A 15,921-nucleotide genomic window follows, 5' to 3' on the forward strand; every position below is an offset into this window, starting at 1 on the left:
TAATTCTTGACCTTACAATAGAACTTTTAATGTTTTCATTGAGCATCAACATATTTAAACCAGTGTCTTGAATAAATAATTTCTTGTCTTGAATAAAGACAATGTATGTAGAACTTCTAATCCATATGACCAATTTTCAGAAGGATATAAAAATGCATAGCTATACAAATGTCCACAAAACATGATGTAATAGCTGAGAAAGATTTCAGTGTGATAGAAAAATGTAGTTCTAGGTGTCATGAAAAGTATTGATTCAAAGACATCCTCAGTATGCCCTGACAATTCCAGCATGGGTAGAATTATAGGGACCAGAACACAGTATCTGTCTCCACTTCCCAAGCAAAGATCATATATCATAGATGATTAAGAAACCTCATGGCTTTCTGTAAGAGAAAAATTGTGTTAGTCATCTCCTTGGTCGAGGAACAGGAGTATTCAGAAAAACTTACTATTCTGTTTTGGCTTTCTTTATAAGCAATAGAAAGCTTCTCTGAGGAGAGGTTCAGAATAACTAAGGTAGGTTTCTGCTCTCAATTGCTTTTGAAAAGAATGTACCCTTCTTCTTTACCTGCACAGGAATCCTATAGAAATTTAGGAGTGACCTTTAATGTTTTCCTTAATGTCTTCTTTGGTGCAAAATGTAGTAGTATGCTAGTGATGTTTGATAGTGCATGGAATTGGTACATTTAAAAAGTAGGACTGATTTCTGTACTGGACAAATTGAACTATTTAGACTGAGTAATAGAAATGAAAGCAAATCTAATGCTACGTAATGAAGACATTATCTTAAAAAAAATATAATTGTAAGAATTTATTTTGTAAGCATTAGGATCATTAATTTCAGATAGCAAAGGGAGAAATTTCCAAGTGTTTCAGTCAACAGCAGGGTGCCTATGGAGTCATATTCTAATTTGGCTATGAATAGCACTGCTAGATATATAACCTTAAAATGCAGTTAACATATTGCCTGTGAAGGAAGCATTAATATTGACGTATAAACACATGGTGATATTTATTCTGACCATCCAGACTCAGAAGGTGAATTCACATAGGAAACTCTAGTCGACTAGAATGATCAAGACTAATGAGAACCTGTCTTATAAAAGAACAACAAAACAGACTGAGAGGCAGTAAGATCACTGTCTATAATTTCAAATTTTGGTGGAGAACCAGGCAGGGAAAAGAAGTGTTTGAGTTGAAGAAGAGTATTGTTAAAAGAATAAATATGTAGAGAAACACTGTGAATTAGTATGAAAGTTTCTAAGCCTTTAAAGACTGGGACAGCCTTCTGTTCTAGACGGCCTTCTAAAATTCTAGGATGCAAGGAAATGGCCACAATTTGTACTGGGGGAGGCTAAGATTGGATATCCGGAAGAATGGAAACCCATGGAAAGGGTTTTCAAGCAGTGGAACTGGCTGCCCATATAGTATTTTACAGTCCTGAAACAAACCATTGACACTTCAGATCATTTCAAAATTTCAATTAACCATTTCAAAAAGCTATTAAATCAGTTTTAGTTTCCTGTAGCAGTCTTAAAACCTGTACCTTACTGTGCCCCATCATCTCTTCTTTGTTGTTGTTTTTTTGAGGGAAAGTGTCTGAGAGACAACGAACTTTAGTGACCCAAGAGATCATGTGTTTCCCTGTTTGCTGCATGTTTTGAGATATTGTCAGTATATTTTTTCTTTGCACTAAGAAAGGATAAAATACATTTTATTTTCATTCCATTTTAGGATTGTGTTAAGCTTCACAATACAATTAGAATTCAAACTAATGTTACTTTTCTCCTAATATCTATTTTCTTATATATTTGATTAATTTAAAGTGATATAATATCAGGGTTAGTAGTTTTGACTATATATAAATGCAAGAATAAGCCATAAGCATCAATAAGCTTCATGTGGACCCTGTAAATAAATTTACCCATTGGAATTGATGTCTTTCTGTTAGCTCAGACTCTTTGTACTGAAATTATTCTTGTTTTGGCCCTAAGGAAGTGTTTTGAAATAAAACATAAGAGCTAATTCATTTTGCATATCTCATGTTTTATTCTTATAACAAAATGGATATAGAAGCAACAATGTTCAAGAAAGCTCCTGTATTTCTGAATGCCAGTGGCATTGGACTCAGAACAAACTTCCCGATGCAGCGCAGACTGAAATCTAATAATCTGGGCTGCATGAGATTCCTCCTGTTTAGTTCAAAGGTTTGTCAGCAGCTTCTTTGACAATCCTCTTAGTTATTCAATCACATCAGGCTGTGAATCCTCTAATCTTCTTTGCAGAATTCTCTAAGGAGAAGTCTGTCTCAATACCGAACACATGGAACTCTGACTGACGTACCAGATTAAAATGTGAATAAGATTTTATTTTAATTAGCAATTTTGCAGTATGATCTATGCAAAAGAAAGTAGGGTGAATGTAGAAAGTACCAATTAACTTTTAAAAATCACCTTTCTTTAATGTCACTGGTGATATAAAGTCGTTTAATTGCACTGGATATTTGCCATGATGTAAAAAATGAAGGCAGCATCATTTCTGATACTAATAGCACTAGAACAAAAGTGTAACATTCTAAGAAAGAACCATATGGGAATAAATGAGACTGTTGTGCTGTTGGGGCTTTCTTATTTGTAAGTGATTTAATCTCGTCTGGGACATTTGCCTCTTACCAGGAATTTTTGAAGATATTTTTTTTGCATATAAACGAAAAGTGCTGTACAGAGTTCATGAGCACAGCACAAATACATTTTCAAACTTTCTATTCTTCAATTTTTAATAATAACCAGGGAATAAAAGTTAAAATAAAAACACTATGATATTTTACATAGTGAATTTGTTAAAAAGTTGCAACAAAATATTCCAAATGAAAAAATTCACTTTCATTGATGCTTTGATTTCTCATCTAAATTCATTCAAATCCTAAAACAAAACAAAACAAAACAAAAAACAAACAAACAAAGAAGAAAAACACCCAAGTGTAGGAGCAAAGAGACCTTTGAGACATCCTATAATCTTCCTTCCCTTTCCCACAGCTCAAAATAGGATGAAGCACACCTATGCCATTCCTTACACATTCTTGTCTAACCTTTTTTTTTTTTTTAAAAAAAAAAAAAAGTCTAGTGATGGCTATTCCATAATCTTCCTAAAGAACTTATTCCAGTGCTTCACTAGCCTCATTGAAAATTTTTTTTCTTAACATAAATCCCGTTAGGTACAATTTGTCCTAACCACTATGAATAAGAAGTATAGTTCCTTCTTTATTTGCTTGAACAATGTTATTTTCTATTACTGTTATTATTCCTATTATTATTATTATTTTCAAGGGAAAAAGATTTGGAAAAAGGTCACTAATAATGTGTCTAAGAATATTAGTTATTTTTTCTAGCCCTCTTCACCTAGACTAATTCATTGCTTCAAGTGCCAGTTTTAGAGTTTACAGATTCCTGGCCCCAAGAGTTTTTTTTAAAGAGAGTACAAATACTATTTATCATACTCACTGGAGGAGGTGATTATTCAATGCACAGAGAGGTATGAGTACACGAATAAAAATCTCTTAGCCAAAATATACTTCAACAAGCTTTAATTCAACTAGCAAATGTAAAAATAAAATTGAAAAAAAATAGTGGCATAAATTCAGCTTTCATGGAAGTTATAATATGTTGGGAACTCATGGCAGTTAATTGGATGATTGCAGGGAAATTAGTCACTGTTGGGAACTCTGGCAGACTTTCACACTATGCTGAAGTTCGTACCACATACTTTGCCACTTACAATTTTTGCCTATGCTCATTGTACAAAATCTGCTTGGTGCAACCAACGTCATTGCAATTCTACCTTTAATGGTGGTAAACAATGATACAGCTATCTGTGCAGGAATTCATGCAATGCTCCCAGTATCAGAAGGAAATTTCATGAGAGACATAAACCAGTCCTCTGAGATGACGTTCAATTATTTCTAAGGCTGTCGTTTCCCTTTCTGCAGCATCATTCATCCAGGGCACAAAATAAGGCTGGTCTGCCAGACCCCTTAAACTTCTCATCTGATCCTGCTATCTTTACCTGTCAGTTTCCTCTGTTCTCTTGTGCTGCACAACATGCAATATTTTCATCTTTGGTGCAATTATATTACACACATTAGTATACCAGTTGCAATGCTTGTTGCTTTTCTCAATTATCCAAACAGATAATTTGAAATAAATTACCATTTCTTCCTTCCTTCACAAACAAGCAAACAACAACAACAAAACCCACCAAAACAACAACAAAAACAAACTTTTTTTTTTTTTTTTTTTTAGGTCAACAGAGGATTTACACAAAATACTTATAATTAAGTAAGTAAATCAGTGGCAAAGTGACAAAACATACCCTTGTTTTCCTATGTATTCTAAACAAAGAAGTTCTTCCATTTATGCTGTCAGAAGTAGGTATATATGAATATTATGAATATATAATGTAAAATAATGCAAAGAAAAAAAAAAAAAGAAACAGAAAAAGCATTTCAGTCTGTATAATGACATTCCAGTCCTTTTAAATGCTTCATTCTGTCTTCAAGGAAAACATTTTGAATTCATTACCTTTTCAACTTCAGGCTACCTACTTGACTGTCCTGCAGAGCAAATGGGATTAAATAGCATGGGCAACTGCATCCTGCAGAACAGAATTTAAAGGCTGTAGGAAAATACATCTCAGCTATGATTACAACAAGTTTAATCCATTTTGATAAAGGCAGCACACCATCACCTTTCTGTTTAATTTGCAGGTTCTCTATTTAGCCATTGCAGAAATTCAAATCCAGGCATTAAAAGTGATGAGCTCTGACAGACCTAAGCAGAAGGAATATAAGTTTTAAGAAAAGTATTTTGATTTCACAAAATATTTTGGATCTATTCCATCTGTTTACAATTTTACATACTGCAGTGTTTAGCTGAAAACAACTAGAGAAAGTCATGTCTCTTTAGAAAATATGTTTGTGACTGTAAACTGGGATTAAACTGGAATTTAAAATGAGCGATTTTTCAGAAGTGTTCAGCATTGACCTTGTTTTACTTTCTTTCAAGTCAATTAGAATTTAGTACCATAAGTGTCATCTTTTTGGGTCGTTGGTACAGTAAACAATGATTTCTGGAGACTGCAAAGGGTTGATACTAGGTCTGTTTCACCAAGGTGCTGAGATTTTGTTCTATTGCTAGGACATCATTTCTCTAGGATACGTATGCTTAGTGAATTGATGTTTAGCAACTAGTGGATGGCAAGCACTAATAAGCACAGTAATTTTCTTGGTTGAGGTAATTGAGCTAAATGAAGTACATTACTCACAAAGAACAGGATAGCAGCAGGAATTCTCTTTATTAACCTGGCTACGCACCACATAGCAAATTGCCTCTTAATCTCTGTTTATTTTGTTATCTTTTTTTTTTTTTTTTTTTTTTTCTATTAGCCAAATTAGAGAGGAAAAAAAAAAATCTCCCTTATGGGCTTTAGAAAGGCTGGTATAACCTACTAGATAATGGGATTTGGCTATGAAAAAGACAAAATACGAATGTAATTCAGTCTTCCCAAACCACCTGTCCTCATATGAGTTTGCAAAGCAGGAGCTCTCCTTTTTGGAAAATGTTGAAAGCTAGGTTTCTGAATTTGCAAAAGCAGAATCAGAAGAGTATGTGTACTATGTGGGAATGTTAAACATATTTTGTTTAATTGCTATGTATATATATATTTTTAAATTCATTTAGTGCATTTTTTTTCAAATATTCTTTGCTAATAGTACTTAGATTCTGAAGGTGGCATATCAGATAAAAAGGTTTGTTCCTCTCTGACCATAATCCAGAATGTGTAAGGTGTTGAGGTGAACTATAAAAGCATCTGAAGTCTTGGCTATTCACTGTATTGTTTTCTTCGTGGACTCTTGGATATGTAGCCTGCAAATATCGACTGTCATTTTACACAGCATTTTGCAGAGCAGGTTTCATGATCCTTGACTGGGGTTTCAGTGTACTGTCTTAGTATAAATAGTACAATGTAATCATCTTGGTAATCTGGGGAAGGCAAAACACTCTTACAACTTTAGCCAGGTTTATAGGCTTTTAAAAGACACAGAAGATTGAGGAGGTCAGAGAAGGTCTTTATATCCCCCCATTTTCTCCGATCTATGCTCTCAGATGCTTTGTCTGCCATTCTTCCATCCTCAACCTTTTCTAAGCTGCTGCAACTTCTTTGTCTCAAACCTTTATGCCAGGCATCCACTTTTACTTCTTCCTTAGGCATCTGTCTCCCCTCTGTTTACATGCCCAAACCCTTTACACATTTTTCTTCATCAAGTATTACATATCACAAGCTTTATGTTGGTTCCACCCTTCAGTGTAGGGTCATACCAACTTCTCACATTTGTCCAGTGTCAGCTTTGTGACATCTTATCTTAATTACGTCTTTTCAAAGATTTTTGTTAGATTTTGTGTTCCAAACAGTACCTTCACAAAGCACATTACAGTGTTTTCTCTTGTGTATCCCTCTGCTTGCAGAACAAGGTGGTCTGGAGATCTTAGTTTTTTTTTTTTTTTATATTATTATTATTATTATTATTATTATTTTTTGAGTGAACTTGCTTTAATTCAGTAAAGTTTTTGTACTGGTACCTAAAGCATTCCTTCAGCTTTGCGTCTGATGAGGTATGTTTCTGGGGTTATCTCACTGCAGAGAAATAACTTTGCTAATGCTTCTTTCAACATGTGAAAAGATTTCATACAGTTTAATCCCAAAGGAACCATCAGATTTTGTAGTCTGTTCTATTTACCGGAGCCTATTTTTCTCAGGGTCTCAGACTCATGAAACACATACCAGGTTTTCATTCAGCCACTTGGCAGTGACTGAATCTTGCTGCTCCCTGAGGAGGTCCCACATTTGCTTAAGTGCTATGAAGTATCTCACCTGAAATACTTGCACTGCATTTCAAAAACTTGTATGATTTTGTATGTGCATGCATGTTTTTATGAACCATCTTGATATATTATGAATTTTGAAATGATGTTTTATGCTATGCAAGTTCCTTGTTAATAAGATGTCACTGTTTTCTATTAGAGTGCAAATTAGGTTCTGAGTGCTGTTCTGTTCCCTCATTTCTTGATGTGAAGAGACAGCGTACTCTTAGCCCTCCATCTCAGAGATTATTATTGCTCAGCAAATAGCTGTTCATGGAAATAGCCTATTGTTCTGTTATGTTATCATTGAAGACGTAGGAAGAAACAATACATTGGCAGACAATACAGACCTGCGTGGAATACTATCTAAGCCATTATGAAACAGACATTAAAAGTTTCAGTCACTGTTGCAATTCAGCACCTTGGCACATTGGCTGTTCATGTGTATCTCCTCATTTGGATGTGATGTTCATATGGCTGTAGGCAAACCACAGCTATGTCTGTCCATTGCAGTGTACTTTTATATTTGAAAAATGAGTACATGTTGAGAAGGAAAACTTTTTTTTTTTTTTTTTTTTTGTGGACAATTTATGTGGGAGTTTTCAGTAATAAATGCTGCCTTTTTCAAAGCCTTCATTCCCTTAGTAAGAAAAATAGCTGGTTTGTTCTTTCAGAGGAGGTTCAAAAAATATTTCCGTATTAATAGATAACACCGTTGCATCATGAGTAAAAAGCTCCTCTAATGCAGATGAACTGGAAAGAGGACACAGCGGGTGAACAACCCTACAAATATACATATAAGTATTCCTACTGTTTTCAGATATGTTAATTACACTAGCATAAATGTTCATATAGCAATATTACCTGAACCTAAGATTTTCAATTTTGAAGTCCATATGTGGAAGTTGATTACCTCCACCTGAAATTCTATATGGAGGGACACAGGCTTGATCTAAATGGAAAATGTGGTGTTTCAAACATGAAAACTGCCTTTCCTCTTCCTTAATCTAATCTTAATCTTAAACTTGTACAGATACATTTAAAAATTTAAAAGTTGCAGTAAATCAGGATAAGGTGAAACCTTTTCTATTAACATAATTTCCATGAAAATCGAGGTGCTCTGGATTGTGAACAGACAATACACAAACCTTAATTATTATCTATCTTCAAAATCTATGGGCACTGTTCCAAAGTGCATACTGATGATTTCTTACTGTGTAGACCAAGTGATCTTTTAATGAACTTTGAGGATGGCTAATATGGAAAAACAGTCTACCTAAGGCAATGCCATAAGTATCAGGACCTGCAGGCCTTAAAGGCTCTGAGCAGCCTCCATTGGGGCTTTCACCTGAACACTCTGTCATGGATCTAGGCTGTCCATGCCTGAGCTATGCCATAGGTGTGTCTAACTCTCCGATCCTGTCTCTTGGATAGACTTTGGAGCCATGTTGTATCTGAGTCTCCAGTCCTGCCTCTGGATTTGTCTTTTTTGCTCCTGACTGGACTCCCTGGATGGTCTCTGAATCTGGTTCATCACTTTGCCTTGTTGATGGACCCTGTTACCAGGATTCTGCTCTTCTGCTGTGTTCAGGCTCCACTGGGAATGCATCTTGTTGGTAAGGGCACTGCTTGCACTGATGTCACCCTTGGCTCCCAGCTTCCCTGCCCTCAGGGAGCAGCTTGCCCTTGCTTCTCCCCAAAATGTAGCTGGACAAAATACAAAATTCCAATACGAGTTTAAAAGACTCTACCATCCGTTTCATCTATCTTGATTTCATTCAGCTGTCTAAATTATGGCTCTGTCTATAACAGTAGATCAAACAACAATAGGGAAAACTTCTGGGCATTGAGATTCTCAGTTGACTATCCTGCTGAATCATAAGAACAGTCCTTTGTATAGTTTTGTCTAGTCAAACCAGTGCTTTCCCAAACAATTACCGGGCATGGGAATACCCAGAAATTAGCATTGAACAAAGATAATTGACAACTGACTTTGTAAGGAGGTATTCTGTATTATTCTAGTTGGCCTGAGGGTTACAGAGTGATTCAAGCATGTTTCATTTGCTATTCTTATAGACTGCATGCATCCACGTGACTCAGATTCTGCATATGCGTATATATTTATCTAGCTTTTCTCCTGTTACAAAGGCAATTGATTTCCTTAAAAGTATTCTAGTGAGTAAATTTGAATGCATACACAGTAAAGTAGTGACCTTGAGCAAGAATGTTGTCTCAATAGGCTTCCATGAATCTTCAGTGGCAATGAATTAAATTCCAGCAAATGCACCATTTAAAAATGATTCACCTTCCAGTTCAGAAACCTTTATAATAGATATGTTTAGTTTAGTTTCATACAAATATGATGACACCAGCACCATGCCTTCTAAGCCCTTCTCCAGAATTCAGTAACTGTTTTGACAGTGGATTTTACCAAAGATTTATTATTTTTTTTAGAGACTGTTGCTTTAATTAGACTGACTAAATATTTCAAACTGTATGTATGCAAGACAATGAGTCAGAACAGCTCTGAGAAGAGAATGTTTAATATAAACATTTTAAATTTCCCTTTAACAGATTTTGTCTTCTAGTAACAAGTAACATACCTTTTGTTTCATAAGCATATTGAAATTGTGTTAACCATGCTTATAGAATTTACCAGTGAAATGGTAAGCATATAATAACATATCTCACAGTGACAAAAAAGGAGATGGCTTTAGCTTGGTTTTCATTGCTGACCTACGGATTCACATTTAAATTACCAAGTTATTTATTTATAACATCTTCAGTCACTCTAGTGAGTCATTTTTATTGCATGCATTGTTTTTTAGAGTCATATGCATTAGTCTTTTGCTTGATTATTGCTTGTCATTGTACTAAAGTCTATCTTTGTGAAGGAAAGGAAATAGCTAATCTTCTCTATAAATTAAATAGCTACATGTCAGGAAAAGACCTTTGTTTTGTGTCATCAAGGTAATCTGTCTAATAGAAGGCAAAAGCAAGCAGGAGAAGTTTCTACCTGGTTCTAAACTGAGTATATCCATAATTTGCCTTTCAAAGGGATCTCAACAGGCTAGGGGGTCAGGCTGTTAAGAACTTTATGGAGTTGAGCAAAGACAAATGCAAATTCCTGCACCTGAAATGAAATAACCCCAGACAAGAGTAAAATCTTGGGGCTGACTGACTGGAAAACAGCCTTGCATGAAAGAGTCTTAGGGTCTGGTAGACCACATTGAATATGAATCTACAGTGTGTTCTTGTGGCAGTGAAGGCTAACCACATGCAATACTTGAAAAAATACTAGAAAAAAAACGTATCTGAGGGGATGTGGTTATTTGTTTTTGCTGTGATATTTGTGAGATTGCATGTGTATTCATCTGTAGCCTTCCCTGTACAAGAAAAACATTGACAACATGGTAAAATACAAGCTGAGGGCTGTTAAGATGACTAGGGACTAGAACACAGGCTGTATGAGGGGACACAAAAGCTGTATTTGTTTAGACTAGAGATGAAAAGAGTAGAGAAGGTGGGGATAACTGCAGTGTTCCACTACCCAGTGGGTGATTGTAGAGAACATGGGTCCAGACTGTTCTTACAGGTGTACAACAAAAGGGCAAGAAGCAACAGAAGCAAGTAAGAGCAAGGGAAATGTCAATTATATATATATATATAATATTCATAAGGAGGATGGTCATAATGAGGTAGACCAGACTGATGAGAGAAACTGTGGAATTTCCATCCCTGGAGATTCGAAGCTAGAGTGGACAAGGCTCTGAGCAACTTGATCTAACTTGGGAGCTGGGTCTAACCTCTAAATTCATCCTGCTTTTAGCAGGTGTTTGGTCCAGGTTTCTCCTGGAGCAACCTTCCAACCTCAGCTGTTCTATGAGGCTAGTACTATAATGAATGTAGATTATTCTAACATTATGGTTTCCTGGATTTCATATTCATTCTTGTTTTAGGAAAAAAAAAAAAAGGTCACTTAAGCTTTCTCCAAAGGTTTAATAACCCTAGATTTTCACCTGGATGACTTTTCCCCTGAAGGTCCATTATTGCTTCATTTGTTTGTCTCTTCTCAGGAAGAGACAGTTCTAATCATCTAATTGCATTGGCTAATGCTGATTTAATGATATAACTCAGCAAAACTATGTTCAGGGTAAAAACATTTTAAGTCAGGATGATGTGACAAACATTCCAGCTATTCAAGGCAGCATTCTGGGACTTACTCCTTTGCTAAGGCAGAGTAATAATAATTGAGCATTGACATAGAATTATGGGTAGTTGAGCAAATTATTTTCCTTGTTCATGCAGTTTATGATGAGGTGCAGAACAAACTGTCAATAGCACGTACTAAATAAATACAGCATATGTATGCTTGCCTTAGAATTGAAATAATGCCCTTCAGGTCATTACAGTACTGGAGACACTTTTAAAGAACTGAAATATTACACACAGAAATGTAATGTCAGGATGCCAAGAAAAAAAAATATCACATTTTAAAATTGAATCTACTTACTTTGCATTTTCTTTTCCATTATTGATCTGATCCTGTTCCCGTTGAGTTGCTTTAGCTGGTTCATTTGATTTTTCGGTTTGTGAAGGCTCAGGTGTTTTTGCTGGAACTCCCTCTGCATTTGGAAAGAAGTTTTAATTTCTGAATACCAATTTTTAAAGAATGATGATAGCACTTTTGGAGGAATTTTTGGAGGAACTTGGCTGCCATATTTTGTCAATGGATATGATACTAATTCTAGCACCTTTGCATAATTCTAGACCTTTGAATAATTTCCCACATAAATCTATTTCAGTGCCAGCTCTACAGAACATGTTTATGATGAGTGTATCTTTTAGAATGTGAAATTTAGTGGTTTTTGATCTTGATTTATTTGTAAGCAGTTCAACAATGGTGAATATAGAGCTCTTTTATATTTATAAGCAACAAGAACTTGTGCAGTATCATAGAATTATAGTGTGTACATATTTAAAAAAATAAGTAGAGGACAGATAGATCTGTCTTGAAATACATCGTAAAATACAGAAGGAAGAATGAAGAGTAGCTTATTTGCTTATGCATAGCAAATGCTGATAGCATTATTTATACTCTAGTGTTTGAATTGCTTTAAGTCTCTTGTTGCTTCAGCTGCTATGACAGTCCTGGTTGTTTCTGAGTAAATTATGATTGAAATATATCATTAAGGATGTGAGTGTGTGGAACTTTGCCTAGTCTAATTCTTCATATTTGTTACAAGTAACTTTGTTAAAGGAGTTTAGCAAGAAGTTTGCTTCACTTTCCCCTATGAAAATGGTATATTCTCTGGCTATTTAAGTGTCCTTATATGATTAATTCTTCCAATTAGTCCTATTTCTTTATTTTGAATTTTCATGCTGAAAAATTATTTGAAACCTGTCATCAATATGCCACTTTGCATAAAGGAGGATCAAACCCAACCTTCATAAATACTTTAAGTAATACGATTACAGAGGGAAAAGCTTGGCAGCAAAACATCATAATAAATAAATTAGGAGCTTGTTGTGTGTATCAATTTTAAATTCAAGACAGCTCAAAGAAAGTAAAACCTTGAGTATTTTGGATAGACACTGTAAGATTAGTTTTTTTTCTGTTAGTTAATCTCCATATGTGGAGAGGTATTCATTTCAGAGCGGTACAACCAGTCAGAGCAGTAAACTGTTACGCTGCCCATCTGGAAAAGGATTGCTTGAAATGGTGTTGAAACAAAACTCAGTGAAGGACAATGGATCAGTTTGTTTACAGGACTTGTTAAGCTAAACTACTCCCATTCAACCATATATTCAGATATTTTTTTCTTCCAGGTATTTCTTGGAAGTGGGCATGATGCTTCTTGAATTGAATTTCAGGTTTTACAAGATGAATAACTGATTACAGGACCAGTGGGGCATTTCTGGAGATATTTTTTTTTTCTTAGTATTAAGGTTAAGAAGTGAGAATACCCTGTGGAAGCCCTGCTGCTCTTACAGAAATTTGCATCTTAAACAGGATCAAAGACAAGGCCTAGTGTGAAGTAAGAAAATGCCAGAAATACTCAAGCCAGAGTCAGGCAAGGAATTGAAGAGAAGGCAAAGAAATCTGTGATCCCCAATGTGCTGGTTGTTTTGGCTTAGCAAGTTTAGGGGTTAATTTTCAAATAATCCTTGGGAGAAATGAAGCACTATAAAATATGAAGAGATAGCCTACAGGATTTTTCTTACTTATCAGCTGTAAACTGGGAAGATTTTTGTGAGAAATTCCATTTAAAACTCTGACATTCTATTGGATTTATGGCTTAAATTGATAACGGTGTCTTGCCCAGCTAATAGAAATGCGGATTATTATTTCCTTTCTGCAGCAGTTAGTCTCACAGTACTATCTTGAGGAAAAGTCTATTGGAAATATAATACTGGGGAATATTTCATCTTGCCCAAAGGGTCCACACAAGGATTTTCATGGAAGAGAATAACCCACATGCAGGGAGGTGAGAAGTCTGCTACTGTTCCTGACACCAGGAAGGTTCAAGAAGGGATGAAAAGATTTTTTGCCTTTTGATTACAGGGTTTAAAATACTTCTCTTTTGAGTTATAGTCAAAAAGATTATTTTTCTAATTATTTTTATTTATTTATTTATTTATTTATTTAGAAGGGAGGGATTTTAAAATGGATTCAGGCTTCTAACATAGGGAATATAATTACATAGTGAAATAAATTTGATTTCTTCTAGGAATTTCATAGATCTCCTCTTTAAGAAAATCTAGGAGGGGCTGCGGTTACAGAGAATAAAACCATTTTTGAAGTATTTATAACTGACTAATTTGTGGATATTTCTACTGAATCAGAAAATGTTCTGTAAAAATCCCCTTAACCTGTAAAAATGCTTTTGAACCCTTACCCCAGAGGATCTCTACCAATGATACTACTGACTCTATGCTTTCCTTGACACACAATCCTCTCATGGTTTTGTTGTCAACATAACGTGATGTAGAAAAGGAGATGCAAGAGCAAAAAATTTCATCACTTTCTGCTGTTTCTGCTCTCTTCTGAATACATGGATTGTAGTTGTCCAGTTCTCTGTGCCCTGACTCTTCCTGCAAAAAAAGCCATGAACTCAGGAATGACAGGATGACAAATCTCAACATTTTTCTAATTATCTCACTTTGGGAATTTTCTTTTTTTTTTATAGCAATTTCCTCTAGCTATATCTATATGAACAGGAAATGCAACCTGATACGAGCAATCATTACAGTGAAATGGTGTTGAAGGCCTGGCATCAACTATATATCTGTTTGAAGTAGCTGTGTGACAAACTGGGTCTATTGTAATACTCTGAACTAAGTGACTAACAGCAGCTCAAGTAAAATAGGTATACTCATGATGTGCTTCTTCTTGTTTATTTTCTGTTCTAAAGGAAACCAGTCATGCAATCCTAGTTTGTTTAGTTTAGTTTAGTTTAGTTTTATTTTTTTTTAGTGAAAAACTAAAACACAGTGGGGAAAAATAAAGAGATTCAAGTCAGAAGGGAATTCTTCATCTGAAATAAAATAGCGGTGTAGATACACTAAATAGAGTAACAGGCTTCTGGATAAGACTATCTGTCTCTGGAATGACAATGTGTACTGGAAGGAAAGACCACAGAGTCACAAAAAATATGGTGCTTGTGTATAAGTATCCCAGTGCAGAAGGATAATGGCTTCTCAGCCTGCTGGATATTCTCGTCTTGGCCCATGTAGACCATTACCTGCTGAGTGGACTCAGACCAATGGAAAACATCGAAACCCATGAATATTCCAAACTTCCATGAGATTTTAGAGTTCATAAATCTCCAGTCTCATAGGTTTTATTTTTTATTAGGATTAGGATATCAGGGTTTGCCATCACTGCCAACTGCATGTCAAGTTTTAGTTGCTTCTTTATGTGCAAAACTGGGAGTGTTGTCTGTGTAGTCACATTTAAAAAGCCCTAGTCACTCTTCAATGCTTGGAGAATCTAACTCACACTGCTCTGACTTCTGAGACCAGCCCCAAAGGAAAGACCTAAAGGAACAATGTGGTAGTCATTTTAGGGAACACTTAGAGACTTAGAGAGCAAGAGTTGGTCTCTAGAATAAATAACAATCAATCAGGTAGATGGCAAGGCTCATAGGACAGCCAAGAATGCTTCTATTGGCTTTAAATAAATTTGATCATGGTAAAGAAATCACGAGTGAGCAAAAGAAGGCAGAATTATGCCAAAGTGCAACCATCTAAAGCAATATTCAAAACAGATGGATCCAGGCTTACTTGGGAAAACAAGAGATTTTAATTTTTAAAAAATATTTTCCATTCCTGTTATAGTAGAACATAGGTAGCTAAAGCTGCCACTCTATTACAGGTGTTGAGGAATGCAGCCAATTGATGTCAGAATATTCTAGATCATTTGGCCTGCCCGTAAGAATAATATAATTTAAAGCCAAGTTGGGAGACATGTTGCTGGTTCTTTTTTTGAGACGGAATGGAAAAACTCAAGTTGTGGAAGTAAAAATTTTTGAGCAAAACACTATTCAAAGGAATCCCTCAAAATGGTACCTGGTTAAAGTGAGAGGCCCACTGAAACCTACTGAAACCATTGAAATCATGTGAGTGATCATCCTAGGATAGCAAGGAGCTAGGAACAAAATACAGGTTATAAGACCAGTTCATTTCCCTTTCATAGTCTTTTTTTTCTTTTTCTTTTTCTTTTTTTTCTCATTGTCCACAGATCTTTGTTCTGTGACTGAGACTTATGACAAGCAAAATAGTCATAAAAAAGGGATATTGATGGGATATCAGTCTTTTACCTGTTATCTTAAGTTGAACATGGTCCCAGCCAAATGCTGATATTATTAAACCTTCATTGTTTATTCTTGTCTCCTAGATTAAAGTAGCCAAAAATCTTGGCATGTTGGAAGAGTACACCTAACTTATTTTGATATTGCTCAGCTCCTTTGTTGTTTCCATAAAGCAGTTTTTATCTTCAGTT

General features: G+C 35.3%; 1 protein-coding gene across 1 annotated transcript in view; it reads right to left on the bottom strand.

Annotated features, from left to right (window-relative positions):
- The window catches only part of CNGB3 (cyclic nucleotide gated channel subunit beta 3), a 66,589-nt gene that overhangs the window by 39,169 nt on the left and 11,499 nt on the right, over positions 1-15,921 (bottom strand). Inside the window, exons 2-3 of the mRNA XM_035317221.1 lie at positions 13,817-14,012; positions 11,431-11,542 (exon numbers count right to left, since the gene is read on the bottom strand). Coding sequence (XP_035173112.1) covers positions 11,431-11,542; positions 13,817-14,012 — 308 coding nt within the window. The remainder of the gene's footprint in view (positions 1-11,430; positions 11,543-13,816; positions 14,013-15,921) is intronic.

This window comes from Oxyura jamaicensis, chromosome 2 (assembly GCF_011077185.1).
Source record: "Oxyura jamaicensis isolate SHBP4307 breed ruddy duck chromosome 2, BPBGC_Ojam_1.0, whole genome shotgun sequence".
Lineage (NCBI taxonomy): Eukaryota > Metazoa > Chordata > Aves > Anseriformes > Anatidae > Oxyura > Oxyura jamaicensis.